Consider the following 25,920-nt stretch of genomic DNA (forward strand, 5'->3'; position numbering starts at 1 on the left):
ATTTTCTTCTGTTTTTATTGCATTAACACCTTGTTAAGAGTTCCAAATGCTGAAGTGTACCCATGACTGAAGATGTGATTATGTGAATGAGAAGCATAAGGCTTGAAACCTGGCAACAAGTCTTCTTTTTTGATGCAATTACTGCAGATAAGAGTTTAATTTGAGTCATAGTGCTGGTTTCAGGGCCTTCAGTGAGCAAGAGTTTTTATTTTTGCACCTCATTTACTAGTTTAATGATTCTTTTTTTTTTTATTCAGAAATTTTCCTAGAAATTGTCCATCGCATCCCAGTTTTTCACTTTTCTGGCAGCTCTTCAATAGTAAACTGTATACTAAAATAAATCCAGCACATTTGAAGATGAATGTTCTAATGTTTTGTTTTCAAATATTTTTAGATCCTGTGGCGCCAATTTTTGAGGTTCAAAGAGACTGAACTGCCAGCTAAGGAGGCAGACAAGGACCGTTCCAAACTAATCTACCAATCCTTTGAGGTTAGTGCCACATTTATTCATATTTAATGTGCAAAAATAATCATTTGTTGTTTCTGACATGGATTCATGCTGCTTGTGATGCGAAACCTTTTACAGATGTTTACTATGTCTGAACATTTATATGTCTGAACAGAGTGCAGTTCAAGCAGGTCAGGTCAAAGTCCCCCCTGGTTACCATCCCATTGACGTTGAGAAAGAATGGGGACGACTTCATGTGGCCATTCTTGAGAGAGAGAGGCTGCTTAGAATAGAGTTTGAGAGGTGAGTGATATTATGAAGTTTAAATGCCAGAACTGCTGATGTCATTTAAGACTGTTTAAGCTCTCAGCCTTCTTACTCAGTTGACAGTGATTTAGAGATGGGCTTATGTAAGAGCAATTACCTTGTGGTAAAGGTAGAGGGGAACAAACGACCATACCAGACAATGCCTCTCTCATAGATGAGACACACCAGTAAAACACTGTAGTTATTATTGGTTCTAATTTTTGGCCTCTTGATAAGCCTTTGTTTCAATTCACTGTTTCTGGACAGTTTCTGTGTTTATCCATTCTCTTACAGGTCTTAAATATTTTGTTCCAGTAGTCTCACTCCATTTGTATTGTCCTTAAAATCTACCGTGTAACACATTTAGTGATATGAGAAGTGTATTCTAGTGAATTGCTTTATGAGGAGCAAATATGTCTCATGTGAGAAACCTCAAAGCAAAACCTCACAGATGTGCTCCAAGTCCTTTAACCACATTACTGTCTGTGTTCATAAAAGAGAATAAAGCTGTTATTGCTTGCCCTTAACAGGTCAGCAACCTGTTGTTTTTCTCAATATTTAGAATATTTGATATGTTGTGAGCTTTTTTACTCCTGAACAAAGACATGCAGAGTACACAGATGGTTTATGTTATGCAATGAAATGTCCTGAAAATAGAAATATGAACATATCATGGGGAGATCGAATTAGTATAGACAGAGATCCATGTACCACATGTGGAGGGACTTGGCGTATTGCGTAGGGCTCGTCCCCTGTCACAAGACAGTGTTTTTGCTTCTAGTTGAGTGAGTAATGTAGCTCACTGGGAAGATCCTTTCATAGGACTGTGTTACAGAATGGCTGACCAAGCAGCAAAGACTTTGGGCTCAATATGAGCTGCAGTTTGGTGCAACTGAGTCCCATGACAAATCAGGACTATGGGAGAAGAGCGAATTTTTGTTCAGTGTTTTGGATGAAGACCTGAAAGCTTTTGGAATATCAGTCATGGCGTTTGTGACCGACCCATATGGGTTAGAGTACTTGCTTCGTCCAGGGAAGCTGTGAGTGTTCTTTGAAATTGAGTTGTGCCTGTGTTTATTGTTATCTGCCTGTTTTATATATGCTGGGGCTAATGTGAGTCTGATGCTTCTATAGTCTGTACCAATGTAGAATTTTCTATTCTGTTTTTGTTATGCAATGCATTTCCAAAGTCTGACAAGTACTTTAGCCTTCCTCACTGCGCTCAAAATGAAGATGTGTTGGTTTTTTTATAGACAGTTTTACTGTTTTTTCACTGTTTCTTCACAGTCAATTGCTTTGTTAGTTATTATGCCTTGAGACTGATCTGAGCCAGCAAATGAATGAATAATGAACTTATTTAATAACTGGGACATGTCTTATTGTGATCTAGGTTAGAGAGGCTCCAGCGGATCGTCACTAAAGTGCAGATGGAGTCCGGCGTTTGTGAGGAGCAGCTGAACCAGCTAGAAACACTTCTGCAGTCGGTGAGTGGTCCCAAAAGTGCACAAACTACACTACATGGCCCTGCCATCACCACCAGTATAGAGACTGCAGTCTTCCACTGCCAGAGCAGGCTTTAAGCATCTGAACTATTAGATCTCATGCGCTTCTGACTCACTCTGTCTACACATTCCACACCCATCGCTGATTTTAAAACTCTGGGAAAGGACTGGGAGCTTCAGAAAGTCAACTGAGTGTAATATAAGGTTAGGCAGCCTAACTGCCACTAAAAATTAAACAATGTCTTTATTAAAATCCACTTTGGTGTTTCTTCAATTTGATTTCTGCCCTGATGAAGACCAACTTGGCTATAATATTGCCGTCTAGATTTTTGCTGTTGACATGGCTTAGAAAATTGTGTTGTGTTTTGTGGTATGATCTGTGCCTACATTATTTTGAGATATTCCACACTGCTGCTTTGAATTTGCTCGTTTTAAATCTGTTTAAATACATTATTTAAAAATGTAGGTTGCCTCAATGGGAAAGTGAATTTAATTGACTTTTTCTTGTGTTTTTTTCTTGTTTTTTTTTTTTTTTTTTTTTTTTTTAGGACATTCGTCTCCTAAATGCAGGGAAGCCTGCTAAGCACACAGCTGAGCTGGGGAGAGATTTGGATAAGGCTGATGACATGATCCGTCTGCTCTTCCATGATGTGCAGGTTCTCAAAGATGGACGCCATCTACAGGCTGAGCAGATGTACCGCAGGTGTGTCATTAATTCCCATCTGATCTGCTGAAGGCATGCAGGGATATGCAGGGCAAACAGATATTCCTTGGTCTAGTACTACACAGGGATTAGAGATTTTGCAGCTCATATTAATATAACTATGCTTACAGGACAAGTTTTTATCTGACACATTTCTTTTTCATTGGGAGATGATACACACACATTATCGTTTTAAATTTGATCACAGATTGTCAGCAACAGCAGGCCACTACCCTGATATACACACATTGATATGCACTGATTACACACATACATCATTCTTATCTGAAATTCCTGTCAGCTAAACAATTTTTGAGCTTAGGTCAGGACATGTAAAATGAAGATGAAATGTGCAAATGTTTCAAGAAATACAAAACATCTTGTCTTCGTATTTTAAAGTGATTCCCAACCGTGGTTCTGCAATGCCCCCATGCCCTGCTCATTTTAATATTCGTCCCTGCTCCCAGCACACTTTATTTAAAGTAACAGCTAATTAACAAGTCCATCCTGAGTAGAAGCATGGAAACACAAAAATTTGCAGGACATGGGGTACCCCACGACCAGGGTCAGGACCCTGTGCCTTAGTTATATGTGGTGGCAGTAGTAAAATAAATAGTAAGAACATGTGGGAAGAAGCTTTAGAACCAGTATTACAAGTATAACATTAACTCATGCTGAAATAAGAAGTGGAAGTTAGAAAATAATATTTTTATGCATAGGGTTTATCGTCTGCATGAACGGCTGGTGAACCTGCGCAGTGAGTATAATCTGCGACTCAAGACAGCAGTGAAGCCAGTCCAGGTGACTATGGTTTCAGGCCAACAATCGGAGCAGCGAATGCGGCCTGAGTTGGATGAGGTGACTCTGCGCTATGCTCAGGACCTACTGGCTTGGGTAGAGGAGAACCAGCGCAGGATCGAAACAGCAGAGTGGGGCTCTGACCTGCCCACTGTGGAATCACAGCTTGGTAGCCACAGAGGCCTTCACCAGACAGTGGAGGACTTTAAGGCCAAGATTGAGCGGGCACGATCTGATGAGGTAAAAACATTTTTTACTTACTTAGACTGAGTTTTCAGTTAATGACTGATAGACTAATCAGCATTGGGTGAATGACAATTTTTGCAGCTGTAATATTTTTATTTCTTGTCTATTTTAGACTCAGCTGTCTCCTATCAGCAAGGCTACATACAGAGAATACCTGGCCAAACTGGATCTTCAGTATGCCAAGCTCTTGGTGAGCATTGTTTTGTCAATCAGTTATTGATATTGTTAACATACAGGCAGTGACAGTGATGTGACATGTTTGCTGTTCCCTGTGTTCAGAACTCATCCAAGTCGCGCCTGAGGCACCTTGATCAGCTTCACGCTTTTGTTACTGCTGCCACTAAAGAGCTGATGTGGCTCAATGACAAGGAGGAGGAGGAGGTCAACTTTGATTGGAGCGACCGCAACACCAACATGACTGCAAAGAAAGAGAACTACTCGGTAAGTCACCAATAATGGTCAACTTGACGTGTATTTTCTGTTGCTTTTTTGTCAAAAAGTCCTTTTGAAGGACAAAAAACTCAAAGTTTATGCTTATCACATAAACTTTGGAGTTTACTGACTTTGAGCTTGTCTCATAACATGTTGATTGTGTCTCAGGGACTTATGCGTGAGCTGGAGCTCAGAGAGAAGAAGATGAATGAGATCCAGGTCACTGGAGACAGACTTGTTAGGGAGGGCCACCCAGGCAAAAAGACAGTTGAGGTGAAAGATCTGCTCAGCTGTTTTTATATATATTTGTGTGCATATGTTTATGTGTATACTCTCCTCACACTGTTTTTGTTGCAGGCTTTCACTGCAGCCCTACAAACCCAGTGGAGCTGGATCCTTCAGCTTTGCTGCTGTATTGAGGCTCATCTCAAAGAGAACACTGCGTACTATCAGGTTGGCCAATCTATCCCACCCTATTTCATGTAGTACTATTTAAAGATGTAATAGTAGTAAGATATTGCGTCACAGTGGTTGTGCACATATCATCACTGCCACATGTCATCACAAACTTTGTGATTCTATAATGGTAACACTGAAGGAGAAGGAAGAAAATATTCTTAAACTGTAATGAAAGTCAACATTTTTTTTTCCAGTTTTTGACCATTCTTATTGGTATATTTATCATGAAATTTGAACTGGCATTTTCAAGTTATCCCCAAAAAATGACAAAAATTGAAATATGCTTATTCTGCCTTTAATTTGGTCCAAAATGAGTGGATTATACATTTTATTAAATGACATTACTCTTATTTGGCTCTGGTTTCCTCATACAGTCTAAAGATATGATGTCAGGCCAGCTGGAGATAATAAATTGCCCCTAGGTGTGAGTGTGTGGGTGTGTGTGAATAGGAAACATCTGTGTGTCTGTCCTGCAATAGATTGAAGATCTCTCCAAGGTGTTTCCTGCCTTTTGCCCAGTGAGCGCTGGGATAGGCTCCAGCACCAACTGTCAGTGTACAGTTGTGTATGTACAGTGGCCTTCAACCACTGGTCTAAGCATATTTTGTCCTGTTTTCGACTTAACCTTTCTTTCAAACCTCTGAACATTTCCTCTGACCATTTTCTCTGCAGTTCTTTGCTGATGTAAAAGAGGCAGAGGAAAAGATGAAGAAGATGCAAGACACAATGAAGAAGAAGTACACATGTGATCGCTCTACCACAGCCACCCGTCTGGAAGACCTGCTGCAGGACACTTTGGTTGGTGTCTTCTGCATTGAGCCTTCAGACAGTATTCCATTCTGTGTGCCTCCAGTAGTGTGTAGTCCAGTAGTACTGTGTCCAGTAGTGCACAGCTATGCTTACACTGAATCCTGTATTGCAGGATGAGAAGGAACAGCTGAACGAGTTCAAGACTCACTTGGCTGGCCTGAATAAGAGAGCCAAGAGCATCATCCAGCTGAAGCCTCGCAACCCCACTACCCCCATCAGAGGCAAACTGCCAATCCAGGCAGTGTGTGACTTCAAACAGATGGAGGTTAGCATATCCATTTGCATACAAATAACATCACATATATCAAATCAAATCACAATTATTGTCACATCACATTTACACTGGTGAAAAGTGAGTGATAATCTTAGATGTGTAGCCCCCCTTTATATATCTTGGTGTGGTGCAGTTTTCTCATTTATTGATTTATTTTTTCTAAATAGATCACAGTGCACAAGGGAGATGAATGTGCACTGCTTAACAACTCACAGCCCAGTAAGTGGAAGATCCTGAACCGCTCAGGCAATGAGGCCACTGTACCATCAGTTTGCTTCCTCGTGCCTCCAATCAATAAAGAAGCTGTAGAGAGCGTGTCTAAGTGCGTATTAGTTCTCTATATTACCTATTATTACCTTAATTAAAATTTTACTCATGTTACCAGTTCTTAATGTTTAATTTTGTATACACAATTAATATCTAATGTATTTGAATGGTAATTACCTTTGTTTGTCATAATGTATTCCTTTTCTCTGTACCCTTCAGTCTGGACGCTGGTCTTCAGCAGATGACAACTCTGTGGCAGATCCTGCACACTGATATGAAAAGCCTACTGTCCTGGCAGTACCTGATGAGGGACATCAATCTCATCCGTTCATGGAACATCACCATGGTTAGATATCCCACTGTTTATAATGTGCATTGTGCATTTTGTGCTTTAAACATTTAGTGCAAGGATGCTAAGTCTGTATATTACAACTTATTGGCTTACAAAAATACAACATCAAGGTATTTAAGGCATTCTGTGTATTTTACACCTTACTTTAAAATTTGAAAGCATGTTTGTGTGGTGGTGGGAATAAGAAATGGTATTTTTAGCAAAGAACAAGCAAACAGTTTAAATAGTTTATTGAATTACTCAATTTAATGTGGAGTCCTCATTGGTCTTGCTAACTGAATTCGTTTTTTACAAAAGTAATTTGGCTGTTTTCACTGTTGAGAGAATCCATGGCATAACTTCTCATTTAAGGCAAAAAACAAATTTATGTTTTAATTTAGATAATTTGATGCCTTGTGAGGAGGTAATATACAGACAATGTATATAACTAAGAATGAAAGCCATATACAATACACTAACTTTAGCCTTCACATGTTTGCTTCATGTGACTGTTTTGCAGCTGAAGACCATGAAGGTGGAAGAGTACAGACAGATTCTGAGAAATCTAGAGCTTCACTATCAGGACTTCCTGCGAGACTCTAAGAACTCCAAGCTCTTCAATCCAGATGACCGCATTCAGACTGAGAAAGACTACAAAATGACAACACAGCAGTACGAAAACCTGCTCCGAGCTATGGAGAAAGGTAAGCTCACCTACAGACCACCATCCCCATGAATCTGTTTGTCTTTTACAACCTTTTGACAAATTATATCATTATCTAAGGATAACAAAACCACATGTGACAAAAAGGGTGACTTTAGCTTGTACTTTGTGGTAACTGTGAAATTCACCTTACAGGACCAGTTGTCAGACCAAAGGGTGAGTCTCATGCTGCAGGTTGCTCTTGCAGGCAGTGATGAGAACACTTTATCATCAGCTCCAAAAAAGCAAAATGAGCTCTCATTAGTCTATTACATCCGCTTGCTGTTTGTTCCTGCGCTTAGCTAACTGTTCAGTGCAGTTGATTGAGCGCATGGTTTTTGTTACTTTTTGTGAAGTACATGTAAACACGGTATTTTTGTGCTTCTTACATGTTTTGCTATCAGTTTTGGCTGACAAAGTATACATTTCTCAACATACTGGCAGAGAGAAAGCATACATTATGAATGGGTTACAAATATAATGTCTTATGCTTAAAGGACAGATCAGTAGAATGGGAGTAAAGCCAGTGTTATATTCAGTACATGCTTTGGTTGAATGCTTATGGATTTTAGTGAATTGTCTGAGATGCACGCATGTTTGATGCTGCACATAGATTATGGTAAATCTCTCCTAATAGGGATGGTCTATTGTTTAGCTGTCATGCTATTCAGAGATCAGTCATAACCAGGCTGTTCTCATTACAGGTGAGCAGGATGAGTCCGTGTGTAAAACATACATCACACACCTCAGAGACCTGCGCTTGCAGATTGAAGACTGCGAGTCTCGCACTGTGGCCCGCATCCGGCAGCCTGTGGATAAAGACCCACTCAAAGATTGCCTTCAAAAGGCCACTGACCAAAAAGTAAGTCTAATCCTTTTAAATTCTGCTTTAACTCATATAATCGTAATTTTATCTTGGCAAGATATCTTCTCTGAAAGGCCAATTAATGTCTATGAATTTCAAGATTAATGACTTTTAAATCATTGTATCATTTTAATATCATCAGTGTTTGAATGCTTGTGGATCTTATCACAGTGGCTGAGATGCATACACACAATGTGAAATCGCCCCCAGAGGGCATATACGGATGTTTCGCTGTCATACTATATGCAAATAATTTGGAGGCAGTTGTTCACTTTCAATGCCACTCTTACAGAAAGTGCATGTTGAGCTGGAGGGAATCAAGAAGAACCTGGATAAGGTAGCTGTGAAGGCAGAAGAAGTGCTGGCTTCTCCTGAGCAGTCCAGCACTCCAGTCCTCCGCTCTGAGCTTGAAGTCACCCTGCAGAAGATGGGCCATACGTACAGCTTGTCCTCAGTATACTTGGAGAAGTAAGCATCAAGTTGATTCTAAGCCACAGCTTAGAATGTGTATTTCTAGCATGACCTTTTTCTTTATCCTTCACTCGATTACAGCTGTCAGAGCAGTAAATCAGATAATTTAAAGATACTCTCTTTTGTCCCAGACTTAAGACAATAGAAGTGGTGATCAGGAATACACAAGGGGCTGAGGACATTCTCAAGAAATATGAAGATCGCCTCCGTGAGGTTTACAAGGTCCCAACAGATACAAAGGAAGTAGAGACATACCGTACTGAGCTCAAGGTAAGCTAAAAAGCTGTCTTAAATCACAAATGACCAGTCTACATCTCCGATCCTCTCTGGACTTCTCCAGACATACAGATATACAGAGTTCATGCGCACGTTAGCAAGAAAGTCCACAGGTCTTTAATTCTGCTTCATTCATCTAGGCTGTAAAGGGATAATGTGGACTTTCTGAGAGGCTGCTTGACATGCAGTCTTTAGTAGACTTCACTCAAGAAGTTAGCCAAACTTTATATATATATATATATATATATATATATATATATATATATATATAATTGTGTCATTGTCCCTCCCTGCTGTCATGTGACTTGTTAGAGTTACAAGGTTCTAGGTATGAATGGGGAGCAGGGCTGTTAAATTTGGTGTTTGGGTACAATTCGCTCATACTGGCCACTGGATATTCAACATGGAACCTCGTGGCAAAGAACTCTCTGAGGATGTGAGAAATAGAATTGCTGCCCTCCACAAAGATGGCCTAGGCTATAAGAGGACACCCTGACACTGAGCTATAGCACGGTGGCCAAAGTTATACAGATGTTTTCCAGGACAGGCTCCACTCAGAACAGGCCTCGCAGAGTGCTGCTAACATTGCTGCTGAGGTTGAAGAAGAGGGAGGTCAGTTTGTCAGTGCTCAGACCATATGCCGCACTATGCATCAACTCGATCTGCATGGCCGTCGTCCCAAGAGGGAAGCCACTTTTGAAGTTGACACACAGGAAAGCCCGCAAACAGTTTGCTGAAGTCAAGCAGTCCAAGAACATGGATTCCTGGAACCATGTCCTGTGGTCTGAATATGCCAAGAAAAACTTGTTTGGCTCAGCATGTGTGGTGGCACCCTGGTGAGGAGTACCACGACAAATGTCTCTTGCCTACAGACAAGCATGGTGGTGTTAGCATCATGGTCTGGAGCTGCATGAGTGCTGCTGGCAGTTCATTGAGGGGAAACATGAATTCCGTGACATTCTGAAGCAGAGCATGATCCCCTCCCATTAGAAAGTCCGATCCCAAACACACCTCCAAGATGACAACCGCCTTGCTGAAGGTAAAGATGATGGACTGACCAAGTATGTGTCCAGATCTAAACTCAATTCAGCGCCTGTGGGGGAGCGCAAGGTGTCTGACATCCACTAGGTCAGTGATGTCATCATGGATGAGTGGAAGATGATTCCAGTAGCAACCTGTGCAGCTCTGGTGAATTCCATGGCCAAGAGGGTTAAGGCAGTGCTAGATAATACTGGTGGTCACACAAAATATTGACACTTTGGACATGTTCACTGTGAGGTATACTCCTTTGTGTTGCCAGCTATGTAGACATTAATGGCTGTGTGTTGGGTTATTTTCAGGACACTAAATCTGTACTGCTATACGGGCTGTACTCTGGCTACTTTAAGTTTAGATTGAGCAAGAATATTGAGGGCTAATTAGCTGGTATGATCTAGTTTAAAATACTGACATTTTATTTGATACTGTAAGATGTTTGCCATTTGTTGAAAATATGTCTAAAATGTGTCATAAAAACACAAACACAAGTCAGTTCTGATGCTTTCAGTCATACACATTCTAATTGTTCTTATACATTTTTTGTTCACTTTTATCCATGTTTTGTGCAGAAAATGCGTGGCGAGGCAGAGAAACAGCAGCCCGTTTTTGATGCCCTGGAGGGTGAGCTGGCTAAGGCTACTGTAGTGAGCGAGCGCATGGCACAGGTGCACCGGGAGAGAGATGCTGAGCTGGATCACTACAAGCAGCTACTGTCCAACCTGCAGGACCGCTGGCATGCTGTGTTTGCCCAGGTCGACCTGCGGCAGCGTGAGCTGGAACAGCTGGGCAAGCAACTGGGCTACTACCGTGAGAGCTATGACTGGCTAATCCACTGGATTGCAGATGCTAAACAGCGCCAGGAGAAGATCCAGGCTGTGCCCATTACTGACAGCAAGACAATGAAAGAACAACTGGCTAAGGAAAAGGTGCCATATAACATGAATTTGTTCTTTTATCAGTAATGCCAAAATCACAAAGTCTTTCAGTGAAGGCTGTTTCTTATGCTATAACTTCCTACTGAGATAGTGAATGCTAACATACTCTTCTTCACATGTAGAAACTTTTAGAGGAGATTGAGAAAAACAAGGAGAAAGTCGAGGAATGTCAGAAATATGCCAAAGCTTACATTGATACCATTAAGGTAAGTGCAACACACCATGTGTCTTTTGAGTGTTTTCTTTTAGAAATCACGTCCTGTTCCTCATTAAGTGTATTTACAAACTTTTTTTCTTTTGCAGGATTATGAACTGCAGCTGGTTGCTTACAAAGCACAAGTGGAACCTCTGACGTCTCCTTTGAAAAAGACCAAAATGGAATCTGCCTCTGATAACATCATTCAGGAGGTCTGTTAATAAAACTTCTGCCAGCGTTTTGCTTTTTTACATACACTAGTTTAGAGTGTTTTTTTTTTTTTAAAAACTTTTCCTTTAAAATGTACTGTTTTTTTATTTCAGCAAAAAAGCATATTAATATTGAAATGCTTTTTGTCTTCCCCGATAGTATGTGACTCTGAGAACTCGCTATAGTGAGTTGATGACATTGACCAGTCAGTACATCAAGTTCATCACAGACACGCAGAGCCGCCTAGAGGATGAGGAGGTGCGTGATATTTCAAGGGACCGAGCAACCAGACTAACACTAACCCCCGGCGAACTACTCACCAACAGAACTTCAATAATTTATATTAATGTATGGATGACTAGACAAAATTGGATTGGGATGTACCTTTGAAATTATATATATTATAATTATAAAATTATATTAATTATATATTATCAGGAAATATTAAAATACCTGTCCCTGATATCCTATTAGAGCAATAAAAAGTATTAATGTCTGTAGTAGGCATAACAATTAAAAAGTACTTTCATTAGGTTTTGAACCCATTAATCACAGATCTTGAGGCATTGTATAATAAAATATATCACCATTTAGCTTTTAGCAGTGATCAGTGATGGGAACTTAAACCATGGCTATTATCAAATCAATCCAAATCACATGCAATGTGTTGATGAAAATATATATATTTTCTTATAGAAATATCATTATGCGATTTAGAATTATATTTAGTGCTCAGTTCACCTCAGGAAAACAAGAGTTTTGAACCCTGATGTTAAACATCCCTTTAAAAGAACTCTTAGTTGTATCATCTTTACATATCATTTTAATGCAGTTTTAAGTTGCAGTTTTAAAGTAATGTGGTTGCGAACATAATTCATCTATTTGTCATGTCCCCAAATCAAATCCTGAAAACCATGTTGTTCAAGTCTGTACAATGGCTACTTTTCTTCTATCTTTTTCTTCCCTTGCACATCTCTCTCTCTCTCTCTCTCTCTCTCTCTCTCTCAGTATCAGTCAGTATGCTTTAGACTGATTTCCAAGTTTCTTAACTGTCACTGAATAACAGGTTTCCTTCTCCCGTTTCTTTCTAACCCTAACCTTTTGATTTCTTTGCTTCTCTTAACTGCTTGCCAGTGCTTTGTCATGATGATTGCTTGTCTTGTTTGGGCACTAAAGAGGTAAAAATTTCAGTCTGCTCACTCTGCTTATGTCCTCCATGTATCTGCTTTTCTAAAGCTTGGTTTTGCATTTTTTTGTGTGAATAGACATAAGGAATTATCTAAATCTCCCTGCTTAATTTAATGTCAAAATATTTACTTTTTGCTACCAGGGTAATTAATTGTAGTAAATTGTTACTAAATTGTAAAATGAATAGTCAGTTGCAGAAAAGAAACTTTACTCCTAATATGCTGCAAATTTAATTAGTACAGTTGTACGATTTATGTTGTATAAATTGTGTACATCATAAAATCATCTGGTGCAGTAATTATCTGAATTATTGCAGGATGAGAATTAGAGAATTCTCTCTTTTTTATTTTATTCCATTATTATATTTATTCTCACTGGCTTTGCTGCACGTCCAGCTTTGCTGCGTATCTTTAGTAATGAATTCTTGTAGGAAACAAATGTATGTATGATTTGGGTTATTCAGCAAAAGTGGAACATCTGGTAAAATGGGAGCGATAAGCTTGATGCTGCTTTGCTCTTTCAGTGTCCAGAACTAGTTAAATATAACTACAATGAATAATTCATACAAATATCCTTGTGGTAGAGCCTTTGTTTTCATTAGTCTATTATCATGTGAGTAAAAAAAAAAAAAAAAACAGTTTTGACAGTTTTTATGTTTATACATCATTTCACAACAACAGCCATCTTTTACATTGGGCAGAAATCTTTAGATTAGATTTATGACAGTTGGACCAACAGAAATGCTCTGGAAACACTCAGAATAAACCACCTTTACATTAACATACATTAAAAACATTTATGCCTTCCCCTGTTACAAAATTCTGTTTAATTACATGCTGGACCAATTTTGTAGACCATTGTAGGTAAAGTAGTATACAGTTTTCAAGTAAATTGGAACACATTTTAAAACCAATGTAGTCTGATTATGATCCATTATTATCACACTTAAGAGCACATTATGACCACTATGGAATGGAAAGTTGTCAATGTATGTATGTAAAGCCAGGATATTTTAACAAAATTTAAGTTAACTGATAACAGTCTAGGAAAAAGCAGACAGGACAGAGAGAGAAAAGGCAGAGTAAAGGAAGGTGAGCGTTAAATCATGAATATCAATGGAAAGAGGACATAATATAAGCAAAATGAAAGAGTACAAAGAGCATTTTTATACACAAATTCTCCCATAATACCTGAAACAATTAAGGAAAAAACAGTGCCTCACTATGTTCCAGAGTCAATAATATCCATGAAAACCTTGAATAAATACAGTTTCTACTCATTTATATTTATATTTAGGAGGTTTGTGCCATTTCCCAAAATATGAAACACATGAGTATAACAGCTGTTGTAAGGTCCCAGATGCATTCACCAAAAAGTCTCACTTTTGCTGATTTCACCTTACTTTTAATCTGCTTACTTTATCTGAGCACGTTTTCTACTCCTTAATACTATCTTTTCATTTCTATGTATATAGTTAGTTCTTTTGATCAAATATACCCAATGAGTTGTTCTTTGTCTTCCTCTGCTACGTAAACTTTACTTTGGTAGAGTTATTATTGGTGATGGAAAAAAAGCCCTTAATTCTCTGATGCCATTTATAGAGTATTTTATTATGTGTTAATCTCCATGTAAAAAATACATTTACAGCTACAGCTTATCCTCAAAACGACATGCTTTTCTTGCCATTGTATAAGCCCTTAAATAACTACCCTTAAAAGACAGTTGGAATGGAGCAAATGCCTTATTCGCATGATCTGGTCAAATTGTGAATTTTTGTGAAGAATTGTCTCTTGTCTCCATACATTAATTATAACTCATTGCCGTGATTGCATATTTTGCACTATTGTCAGAAAACTCACCTTAACATTTGTCATGTATGCATCTGTCTTTCTTTGAATAACCTTAACACTTAACATGTCGTGCTTGATCTGAATCATAATTTTCTTTACCATTTGCTTCCACTAATACAGAAAGCTGCTGAGAAACTTAAAGAGGAGGAGAGGAAAAAAATGGCTGAAATGCAAGCCGAGTTAGAGAAACAGAAGCAGCTAGCTGAAGCTCACGTAAAGGCCATTGCCAAAGCGGAGAAAGAGGCTCAGGAACTCAAACTCATGATGCAAGAAGAAGTTAGCAAAAGAGAGGTTGTTGCTGTAGATGCTGAAAACCAAAAGCAGAATATTCAGCAACAGTTACATGAGCTCAAAAACCTCTCAGAACAGCAAATCAAATCAAAGAGTCAACAGGTGGAGGAGGCTCTTCAGAGCCGAACCAAAATAGAGGAGGAAATCCGTATCATCAGACTCCAGCTGGAAACAACAGTAAAACAGAAATACACGGCAGAAGAAGAACTAAAACAGCTCAGAGACAAGGCTGCTGAGGCTGAGAGACTCCGTAAAACTGCTCAAGAAGAGGCAGAGAAGCTTCAGAAGCAGGTCAGTGAAGAGACTCAGAAGAAGCGCAAGGCAGAGGAGGAGCTGAAGTTTAAGTCTGAGGCAGAGAGAGAGGCTGCTAAGCAGAAGCAGAAAGCCTTAGAGGACCTTGAGCAACTTAAGATGCAGGTAGAAGAGGCAGAGCGACGCATGAAGCAGGCTGAGTTAGAGAAAGACCGACAGATCAGACTTGCCCAGGATGCAGCACAGAAAAGTGCTTCTGCTGAACTCCAGAGTAAGCGCATGTCCTTCGTTGAAAAGACATCAAAACTTGAGGAGTCGCTCAAAGAAAAGCATGGAACTGTCATCCAACTGCAAGAGGAAGCAGAACGCCTCAAAAAGCAGCAAGAGGAGGCAGACAGGGCAAGGGATGAGGCTGAGAAAGAGCTAGAAAAATGGAGACAGAAGGCCAATGAGGCACTTCGTCTGAGGCTCCAGGCTGAGGAAGAGGCCCACAAAAAGACTCTTGCACAGGAAGAAGCTGAGAAGCAGAAAGAAGAAGCTGAGCGTGAGACCAAGAAACGAGCCAAAGCTGAAGAGTCTGCCCTGAAGCAGAAGGAGATGGCAGAGCAAGAACTGGAGAGGCAGAGGAAAATGGCTGATGGTATAGCTCATCAGAAGCTCTCTGCTGAACAAGAGCTCATCCGTTTAAGGGCCGACTTTGACCATGCAGAGCAGCAAAGATCCTTGCTTGAAGATGAGCTTTACCGCTTGAAGAATGAAGTGACTGCTGCCGTGCAACAGCGCAAACAGCTTGAAGATGAACTTGCCAAAGTAAGAAGTGAAATGGACATACTTCTACAGCTTAAGGCCAAAGCTGAGAAGGACAGTATGTCTAACACTGAAAAGAGCAAACAGCTTCTTGAAGCTGAAGCTGCTAAAATGAGAGATCTTGCAGAGGAGGCAGCTAAGCTTCGTGCAATCTCTGAGGAGGCAAAAAGGCAGAGGCAGATAGCTGAAGAGGAAGCTGCCAGACAAAGAGCAGAAGCTGAAAGAATACTGAAAGAAAAACTTGCTGCAATCAATGAGGCTACTCGTCTAAAAACAGAGGCGGAGATAGCACTCAAAGAGAAAGAGGCAGAAAATGAGCGCCTTCGAAGACAGGCTGAGGATGAGGCTTACCAAAGAAAGGCCCTTGAAGAGCAGGCAAGCCAGCACAAGCAAGATATTGAGGAGAAGATCAACCAGCTTAAGAAATCTTCTGAGGTGGAATTAGACAGACAGAAAACAATTGTAGATGAAACTCTCAAACAGAGAAGAATTGTTGAAGAGGAGATCCGTATCTTAAAACTTAACTTTGAGAAGGCATCTTCAGGCAAGCTTGATTTAGAGCTTGAATTAAATAAACTAAAGAATATTGCAGAGGAAACCCAGCAGAGTAAGTTGCGAGCTGAAGAGGAAGCAGAAAAACTCCGCAAGCTTGCCTTGGAGGAAGAGAACAAGAGGAGAGAAGCTGAGGAAAAGTTGAAAAAGATTGCTGCAGCAGAACAGGAAGCAGCTAGACAACGCCAGTCTGCCCAAGACGAGGTGGAGCGGCTTAAAAAGAAGGCAGAGGAAGCCAAAAAGCAAAAGGAAGATGCTGATAAGGAAGCCGAGAGACAAATCTTTGCTGCCGAAGAGGCTGCTCAGAGATGTAGTTCTGCTGAGCAGCAACTCCAGAGTGTCCTTGTGCAACACAAGGAAGATAGCCTTGTACAGGAAAAGCTAAAAGAGGAGTATGAGAAGGCTAAAAAGCTAGCTCAAGAAGCAGAGAAGGCCAAAGAAAAGGCCGAAAAAGAGGCTGCTCTTCTACGTCAGCAAGCAGAGGATGCAGAGCGTCAGAGGCAGGCCGCTGAAGTTGAAGCATCCCGTCAGGCCAAAGCACAGGAGGATGCTGAAAAACTGAGAAAGGACGCAGAGTTAGAAGCAGCCAAACGTGCTCAGGCAGAAACTGCCGCACTGAAACAGAAACAGCAAGCTGATGCAGAAATGGCTAAATACAAAACACTTGCAGAGCAAACCATTAAGCAGAAATCTCAGGTTGCACAAGAACTTACCAAGGTGAAGCTGCAGCTGGATGAAACTGACAAACAGAAATCCCTCCTAGATGAGGAACTTCATCGCCTTAAGGATGAGGTCACTGATGCTGTTAAACAGAAAGCCCAGGTGGAGGATGAACTTTTCAAAGTTAAGATTCAAATGGAAGAGCTTATAAAACTGAAGCTCAGAATAGAAGAGGAGAACCAACGTCTAATCAAAAAGGACAAAGATAACACTCAGAAATTCCTGGCGGAGGAGGCGGAGAACATGAAAAAGTTAGCTGAAGAAGCTGTTAAACTCAGTGTGGAGGCACAGGAGGCTGCACGTATGAGACAGATAGCAGAGTCTGACCTTGCTCAGCAAAGGGCACTTGCTGAAAAAATGCTCAAGGAAAAGATGCAAGCTATTCAGGAAGCATCCAAACTAAGAGCTGAAGCAGAGATGCTTCAAAGACAAAAAGACTTGGCACAAGAGCAGGCTCAGAAGTTGCTTGAAGACAAACAGCTGATGCAGCAGCGACTTGAAGAGGAGACAGAGGGCTTCCAGAAATCATTAGAAGCTGAGCGTAGGAGGCAGCTTGAGATCACGGCTGAAGCTGAGAGACTTAGGCTTCAGGTGTCTCAGCTCAGTGATGCCCATTCAAAAGCTGAGGAGGAAGCTAAGAAGTTCAGGAAGCAGGCAAATGACATTAGTACCCGTCTTCACGAGACAGAGCTTGCCACAAAGGAGAAAATGACAGTTGTTGAAAAACTGGAAGTGCAAAGATTAAGCAGTAACAAAGAAGCTGATGAGCTCCGTAAAGCAATTGCTGAACTTGAAAGAGAAAAGGCTAAATTGAAAAAAGAGGCTGAAGATTTGCAGAAAAAGTCTAAAGAGGTATTGTGTGAAATATGGAATACAATTGCAGCTTATTCTCTTTTTAACCACCTCTCTGAAAACTAACCTTGCATAAATTAGCAAATAAAAATGGATTGTACTGGCCTACTGTCATATTCTGTGACATACACACACTCACCACTATAAGAGGTGCACCTACATTGTATCTACACACAATGTCCATTTTGTCAGGTCCACTTACATGTACTTTTTAGTTCTACAGTTATAGTTGTAGTCCATCTGTTTCCCTTCAAATATAGTAAGCCCCCCTTTAACCTGTTCATCAATGCTCAGAACCACAACACAACCAGAACAGGACCACTTTTGGGCAGGTATAATGTGGGTGGTGGATTATTCTCAGTAATGCAGCCACACTGATGTGATGGTGGTCTGCAAGTGTGCTGGAGCTTTTAAACAACGCAGTGTCACTGCTGTCCTGTCAATAATCCACCAACCAAAAATATTCAGCCAATATCATCCTGTGGGCAGAATCTGACCTCAGATGAGGGACTAGAGGATGGCTAACTGTGCAGCAACAGATGAGCTGTCATCTTGAACTTCACTGAGAATGATCCTCCACCCATATAATGCCTGCTCAGTGGTACACCTTTGGGGATCCTAACATTAATGAACAGAGTATAGAGAGACAATTTATGCAGAGATACAGCTAGATAGACTACAGGCTGTAACTGTAGAACTACAGTGTGCTCCTAAGTGGTAAGCGGACGTAATAAAATGGACAATGAGGGTAGATAGGTACCTAATAAAGTGGCAAGTGAAGGTATATAATTAATTATTCTTTACTAACTAAGACATTATCTAAGATATGTTCTCTACTTTCATTAATTGTAGAATCACTATTTACTAATATATTTTGAGCAGTATACTTGTATCTTTTATTGAAGGAAGATGATTTTGTAATTTTGGCAAAATTTTGGTTTAACACATCTTTCTGTTCCTCTCATCCCTTTAGATGGTGAATGCTCAACAGGAGCAAATTAAACAGGAGAAAACAATTCTTCAGCAAACATTCATCTCAGAAAAAGAGATGCTGTTGAAGAAAGAAAAACAAATAGAGGATGAGAAAAAGAAGCTGGAAAGTCAGTTTGAAGAAGAAGTAAAAAAATCCAGAGCTCTAAAAGAGGAGCAAGAGCTTCAACAAAAGCAAATGGAAGAGGATAAGATGAAACTTAAGGCCTCTATGGATGCTGCTCTTAAGAAACAAAAAGCAGCAGAGGAAGAAATGATTAACAAACAGAAAGAGATGCAAGAACTTGAGAATAAAAAGCGTGAACAGGAGAAATTGCTTGCTGATGAAAACAAGAAACTGCGTGAAAAACTTCAACAGCTTGAAGTAATCCAACAGCAACAGATATCCCACACTCAGGAGATGGAGATTCAGACAAATGGCCAAAGTACTGAAGTGGACAGCAGAAATGGAGACTCTGCCTTATGTTTTGATGGCATTCGTGAGAAGGTTCCAGCCAGCAGACTCTTTGAAGTAGGCCTCTTAAGCAAAACTGATTATGATAAGTTAAACAAAGGCAATATCACAGTACATGAGCTCAGCCAGACAGAAAAGCTTAAAGAAATCCTTAAGGGCAAGAACAGTATTGGTGGCCTGCTTGTTGAACCAAACCAAAAAATGTCCATCTATCAAGCAATAAAAGCAAAGAAGATTGCTCCCGGTACTGGTTTAGTATTATTAGAAGCACAGGCAGCTTCTGGATATATAATTGACCCTGTTAAAAACAAAAAACTCTCTGTTAATGAGGCAGTGAAGGAGGGTCTCATTGGACCTGAACTTCATAACAAAATGCTCTCTGCTGAGAGAGCTGTTACTGGTTACAAGGATCCCTACACAGAGGCGAAGATTTCGCTTTTTGAAGCTATGAAGAAAGGTCTTATTGTGGAAGATCATGCCATCAGACTCCTTGAGGCTCAGATTGCTACTGGTGGAATTATTGATCCCATCAATAGTCACCGTGTACCAACTGAACTAGCCTATAAGCAGGGTCAGTTTGATGCAGAAATGAACAAAATACTTCAGGATCCCTCAGATGACACAAAAGGATTCTTTGATCCAAACACTCAAGAAAATCTCACATACTTGCAGTTAATGGACAGGTGTTTCACAGATCCAGAAACAGGATTAGTCCTCCTGCCTCTTACAGAGAAGGCTGCTCTTAACGCCAGAACATTTACAGATGAGGAAACCAGGGATATCTTCAATAAGACAACTGTGTCTGTGCCATTTGGACGATTCAAAGGAAAGACTGTTACTATCTGGGAGATAATTAATTCTGAGTACTTCACAGAGGACCAGAGAAAGGATCTTATTCGCCAGTACAAAACAGGCAAGATTACAGTAGAAAAGATCATCAAAATTATAGTCACTGTTGCCGAAGAAAAAGAGAAAAGGAATGAGCTTGAATTTGATGGTCTCAGAGCACATGTTCCTGCTGCAGAGCTACTCGATTCCAAGGTCATTGACAAAGACCTCTATAACAAGTTACACAAAGGAAATAAGACTGTCAAAGAGGTGTCTGAGATGGAGACGGTACACAAAGCTCTGAAGGGCTCAAACTGCATTGCAGGAGTTGTCATTGACTCAACTAAAGAGACAATGTCATTCTATCAGGCCATGAAAAAGGATGTGATGAGGCAAGGACCTGCTCTGTCGCTCTTAGAAGCTCAAGCTGCAACTGGATACATCATAGACCCTGTCAAAAAACAGACATTTACAGTAGATGAAGCTGTCAAAGCAGGTATTGTTGGACCTGAGCTACATGAAAAACTTTTGTCTGCAGAAAGAGCCGTCACGGGCTACAAGGATCCTTACACTGGGCAAACTGTGTCCTTGTTTGAGGCAATGAAAAAGGAACTGATCAACAAAGACCAAGGAATCAGATTCCTTGATGCACAGCTGGCAACAGGAGGCATCATAGACCCTGTGAAAAGCCACCGCATTCCACATGACATTGCTTGCAAGCGGGGTTACTTTGATGATGAAACAAATAAGATCTTGAGCAACCCAACAGATGACTTGAAGGGCTTCTATGACCCTAACACACAGGAATATGTCACATATCTGCAGCTTCAGAAGAGATGTGCCACTGATAAAAAGACTGGTCTTCAGCTTCTGCCCCTGTCTGAACAAGCAGTCAGTGCCAAAGAAGAACAGAAATTCAGTGAGGCACAGACCAAAGAAGCCATGACCCAGGCAACATTAGAGGTTCAAAGTGGACCATTTAAAGGGAGAAAAGTTACCATCTGGGAGATAATCAACTCTGATTATCTGACTGAGGAACAAAGGATGGATCTGATCAGACAGTATAGGTCCGGAAAAGTGACAGTTGAGAAGATTATAAAGATTATAATCACAATTGTAGATGACAAAGAGGCCAAGAAACAAGAGCATTCCAGTTTCAAAGGACTCAGGGCTCCTGTTCCAGCCAAGTCCTTGTTTGACTCCAGAATTATCGACAAAGCTACTTTTGATTTGCTTCAGCAAGGTAAGAAGAGTCCAAAAGAGGTCAGCAGAAACAACTCTGTTAACAAGTATCTGCAAGGCTCTGAAAGCATTGCTGGTATATACCTTGAACCTACAAGAGAGACAGTTAGCATTTATCAAGCAATGAAAAAGAAACTTTTGAGACAGAACACAGGAATTGCTCTCCTCGAAGCCCAAGCAGCTACAGGTTTCATTGTGGATCCTGTAAAGAATGAGTTTTTTACAGTTGATGATGCTGTTAAAGCAGGAGTTGTGGGACCAGAGCTTCATGAGAAACTTCTTACTGCTGAAAAAGCTGTTACTGGCTACAAAGACCCCTTCACAGGCAACAATATCTCTTTGTACCAAGCCATGCAAAAAGACCTTATACCCAAGGAGCATGCCATGCCTCTTTTGGAGGCACAGATTTCCACAGGTGGAATCATTGATCCAGTCAACAGTCATCGGATTCCCATTGATGTGGCATATCAGCGGGGATATTTCAGTAAGGAAACTGCCAACAGCATTGCTGAGACCTCAGACATAAACAAGACATTCTCTGACCCTGATACTGATGAGAATGTTTCATATAAACAGTTGAAAGACAAGTGTATGACAGACCCTGAGACAGGCTTGCACCTCATTCGACTCTCAAAACCACAGGCACCAACAGTGGTGGAAAAGACTTACCTATACACTGAAGAGCAAACCCAGAGTGATCTATCCAGTATGCAGATTGACCTCCCAATTGAGGGTCTTGCTCAAGGCTCAATGTCCCTTTGGGATGTCATGAACTCAAATCTGCTACCTGAAGACGAGAGGACAAAACTACTGGATGAATATCGTTCAGGCAAAATAACTAAAGAAAGAATGATCATTATAATCATTGAGATAATGGAGCAGAGAGAAATCATCAGAGGGGAGAACATCAAGTCATGCAACATTGTCAGACGCCGGGTCACTATTGAAGAACTCTATAATGCCCGTATAATTGACTTGGAGACCTACAACCTGCTGAAGCAAGAGAAGAAAACTATACGTGAGATCATGGAGTTACAGAGTGTTAAACAGTACTTGTTTGGCACTGGCAGTGTTGCTGGTGTGTTGTCTGATTCCAATTCAAAAATCAGTATTTATCAGGCAATGAAGAGAGGACTAATGAAGCCAGAAGATGCAATTGGCCTTTTGGAGGCACAGGCAGCCACTGGCTTCATCATTGATCCAATCAGGAATGAGATGCTCACAGTTGATGAAGCAGTTCGCAAGGGAGTGGTTGGGCCAGAAATTCATGATAAACTTCTGTCTGCAGAAAGAGCTGTCACTGGGTATAAGGATCCATATAGTGGCAAAATCATTTCCCTCTTCCAAGCAATGAGAAAGGATCTTGTGCCAGAGGACTATGCTTTAAGGCTGCTTGAGGCTCAAACAGCAACTGGAGGTGTCATAGATCCAGAATTCAACTTCCATCTTCCAGCAGATGTTGCTACGCAGCGTGGCTACATCAACAAAGAAACCTATCAGAAACTGTCTGAAGTTAATGGATATGTGGATCCCCTCACAGGAGAAACCCTCTCATATGCACAACTGCTCAAGAGGTGCAAAGTTGATAAAGATGGGCTGTATCTGCTATCTTTAGCAGAAAGAAAACCAATGTTCCAGGGCCTCAGAAAGCAAATCACAATGGAAGAGTTGATCCGTTCACAAATCATTGATGAAAAAACAGTCTCTGAGCTCAATGAAGGTCTGGTAACATTTGAGGAATTGAATGTTAGACTCAAGAAATATCTTGAGGGCACAAGCTGTATTGCTGGTGTATATGTAGAATCAACTAAAGACCGTCTTTCCATATACCAAGCCATGAAAAAGAACATGATCAGACCAGGAACTGCATTTGAACTGCTGGAAGCTCAAGCAGCCACAGGATACATCATTGATCCCATTAAGAACCTCAAGCTAACAGTGGGTGAAGCCGTGAAGATGGGAATTGTAGGTCCAGAGTTTAAAGACAAACTCATGTCTGCTGAACGGGCTGTCACTGGGTACAGAGATCCTTACACAGGCAAAACTATCTCTCTCTTCCAAGCTATGAAAAAGGGGCTAATCCTAAAAGATCATGGCATCCGTCTTCTTGAAGCTCAGATTGCTACTGGAGGAATCATTGATCCAGAGGAGAGCCACCGCTTGCCTGTGGAAGTAGCCTACAACCGTGGCCTCTTTGATGAAGAGATGAATGAGATCCTCTCTGACCCATCTGATGATACCAAGGGCTTTTTTGACCCCAACACAGAGGAGAATCTTACATATCTACAGCTAATGGAGAGATGCATTACTGATCCACAGACTAATCTTGTGCTTTTGCTCCTAAAGGAGAAAAAACGGGAGAGAAAGACATCCTCCAAGTCTTCCGTTCGCAAACGAAGAGTTGTCATTGTCGATCCTGAATCAGGCAAAGAAATGTCTGTGTATGAAGCTTATCGCAAAGGGCTCATTGATCACCAAACATACCTTGAACTTGCAGAGCAGGAATGTGAATGGGAAGAAATCACAATGACCTCATCTGATGGAGAAGAGAAATCCATAATCATTGACAGAAGGTCAGGTCGGCAATATGACATTGCTGATGCTCTGGCAAGAGGCCTTATTGATCAGTCTGCTCTTGACCAGTACCGCTCTGGAAACCTTGCCATCACAGAATTCGCTGACATGTTATCTGGAAATATGGGTGGCATTCGCTCCCGTTCATCTTCCTTTGGATCCACTTCCTCCTACCCAATGAGTCCCATACCATCTATCAAGACCCCTGCAACTGTATGGAATGATCCAACGGAGGAGACTGGTCCTGTGGCTGGAATTCTTGATACAGACACCCTTGAGAAGGTTTCAGTCACTGAAGCCATGCACAGGAATTTAGTTGACAACATCACTGGCCAGAGACTGTTGGAGGGACAGGCCTGCACTGGTGGAATCATAGACCCATCAACTGGGGAAAGGTTCTCTGTTGCTGATGCAACAAGTAAGGGTCTTCTTGATAAGATAATGGTTGACAGAATCAACCTAGCACAGAAAGCCTTCAATGGATTTGAGGATCCTAGAACCAAAGCTAAGATGTCTGCTGCTCAAGCACTTAAGAAAGGCTGGCTGTATTATGAAGCTGGTCAGCGTTTCCTGGAGGTACAATATCTGACCGGTGGACTTATTGAACCAGAGACTGAAGGAAGAATCTCTGTGGAGGAGGCTATCAAGAAAGGCATTATAGATGCCCGCACAGCCCAAAAGCTGAGGGATGTGAGTGCTTATTCTAAGTACCTTACATGCCCCAAAACCAAACTAAAGATCTCCTATAAGGATGCAATGGATAGAAGCATGGTTGAGGAGGGAACTGGGCTAAGACTGCTAGAAGCCTGTTCACAGTCTAGTAAAGGTCTTTACAGCCCCTACAATGTCAGTGGTGCTGGGTCTGCTGCTGGTTCAAGATCTGGGTCAAGGACAGGATCTAGATCAGGCTCAAGAAGAGGTAGCTTTGATGCCACTGGCTCTGGGTTCACCATGAACTTCTCGTCATCCTCATATACTTCCACCAGTTACGGTCGCAGATTTTAATTCTGGCCCCCTGTGGACTCAAAACACAAATTTTCGTATCCATCAATAATACAAGCCTGAAGAACCTTCAGTTGCATATAATTCAAAGGAAACTCTAGAAAAGGACTTATTTATTCTGTTTTGCATGCGTTTGCCATAGAAAACCGCATTCCAAAAATTACCACTGTGTTCTTGCTGGGCAGTGGTAACAAGGTCCCATCTTATGTAGTTTGGATGCTCAAAATACTATGCATTTTGTGCTTAGCCTTAAAAATTATTCATCCTTAAAGTGATTTCCTCTATTTTGATTAATTCAGATTATTTGCCTTAGGCATACTTTTTAACATTTTGTTTTTCAAAAACTGATTTTATTGGGCAGTTTAGGCTAATTGCTTTGATTATTTGAAATTTCTAAAATCATAAAGGGCATACTTTTATTAAATGCTACTTAATAGTCTGCATTTCTCCTTGTACTTTCAGATTTCTCTCATTTACTTTTGCTTTTCAAGTTAATACACAAGGAAATATGCCAAGGTAGATGAAAATGATGTTTAAAAATTATATGAATGTTTGTTGTATGCTTATGGATGGTTATCAGAACATTGTATTTAATGACCCGATGTTGGTCCTCATGAAATACAGGGGTGTTGTGCAAATAATTAATATTGCGGAATGTATAGAAACAAAAAAGACATTTAAATGTTAACACTGGAGCAGGAAAGCACACTTAAAGCAACACGATCTATGCCAATATGTTATCTCCCACTATCAAATCTGAACCATTGATAAGGAGGCATTCACCTCATTTATTTAAGTGCATATCTTCTGTAAGTTCTTTATAATACAACCATTTGAAAATCCTCACCATCCCTGCCCACTATGAAACATCTTCAAGCCTCTCAGTCATTTCACTCAAATGGTCCTGTTGTATTGTACCAAGAAGACTTCAGATGGCTGGCCATACCTCCTCTCACATCTGGACAAACCTGAAAGCCATAATGAACATTTATTAAGTGTAAGTTAAATTAGCAATGTTTTTAAACCAAATATTTGCCTTTTAATGCAA

At 40.6% G+C, this 25,920-nt stretch overlaps 1 protein-coding gene across 22 annotated transcripts in view; it reads left to right on the forward strand.

Moving 5' to 3' along the window:
* The window catches only part of plecb (plectin b), a 157,909-nt gene that overhangs the window by 130,634 nt on the left and 1,355 nt on the right, over positions 1-25,920 (forward strand). For 21 of the 22 annotated variants that reach the window (XM_037536870.1, XM_037536871.1, XM_037536872.1 and 18 more), the window contains 23 exons: positions 395-490; positions 624-751; positions 2,145-2,238; positions 2,805-2,959; positions 3,679-3,997; positions 4,116-4,193; positions 4,283-4,444; positions 4,604-4,708; positions 4,793-4,888; positions 5,567-5,692; positions 5,817-5,969; positions 6,146-6,300; positions 6,465-6,591; positions 7,097-7,280; positions 7,984-8,141; positions 8,437-8,612; positions 8,747-8,885; positions 10,499-10,855; positions 10,987-11,070; positions 11,168-11,272; positions 11,430-11,528; positions 14,429-17,782; positions 18,756-25,869. In XM_037536870.1, coding sequence (XP_037392767.1) covers positions 395-490; positions 624-751; positions 2,145-2,238; positions 2,805-2,959; positions 3,679-3,997; positions 4,116-4,193; positions 4,283-4,444; positions 4,604-4,708; positions 4,793-4,888; positions 5,567-5,692; positions 5,817-5,969; positions 6,146-6,300; positions 6,465-6,591; positions 7,097-7,280; positions 7,984-8,141; positions 8,437-8,612; positions 8,747-8,885; positions 10,499-10,855; positions 10,987-11,070; positions 11,168-11,272; positions 11,430-11,528; positions 14,429-17,782; positions 18,756-24,875 — 12,570 coding nt within the window. In that variant the 3' untranslated portion in view covers positions 24,876-25,869. The remainder of the gene's footprint in view (positions 1-394; positions 491-623; positions 752-2,144; positions 2,239-2,804; positions 2,960-3,678; positions 3,998-4,115; positions 4,194-4,282; positions 4,445-4,603; positions 4,709-4,792; positions 4,889-5,566; positions 5,693-5,816; positions 5,970-6,145; positions 6,301-6,464; positions 6,592-7,096; positions 7,281-7,983; positions 8,142-8,436; positions 8,613-8,746; positions 8,886-10,498; positions 10,856-10,986; positions 11,071-11,167; positions 11,273-11,429; positions 11,529-14,428; positions 17,783-18,755; positions 25,870-25,920) is intronic. The other variant, XM_037536869.1, reaches the window with a different exon arrangement.

This window comes from Pygocentrus nattereri, chromosome 3, assembly GCF_015220715.1.
Source record: "Pygocentrus nattereri isolate fPygNat1 chromosome 3, fPygNat1.pri, whole genome shotgun sequence".
NCBI lineage: Eukaryota > Metazoa > Chordata > Actinopteri > Characiformes > Serrasalmidae > Pygocentrus > Pygocentrus nattereri.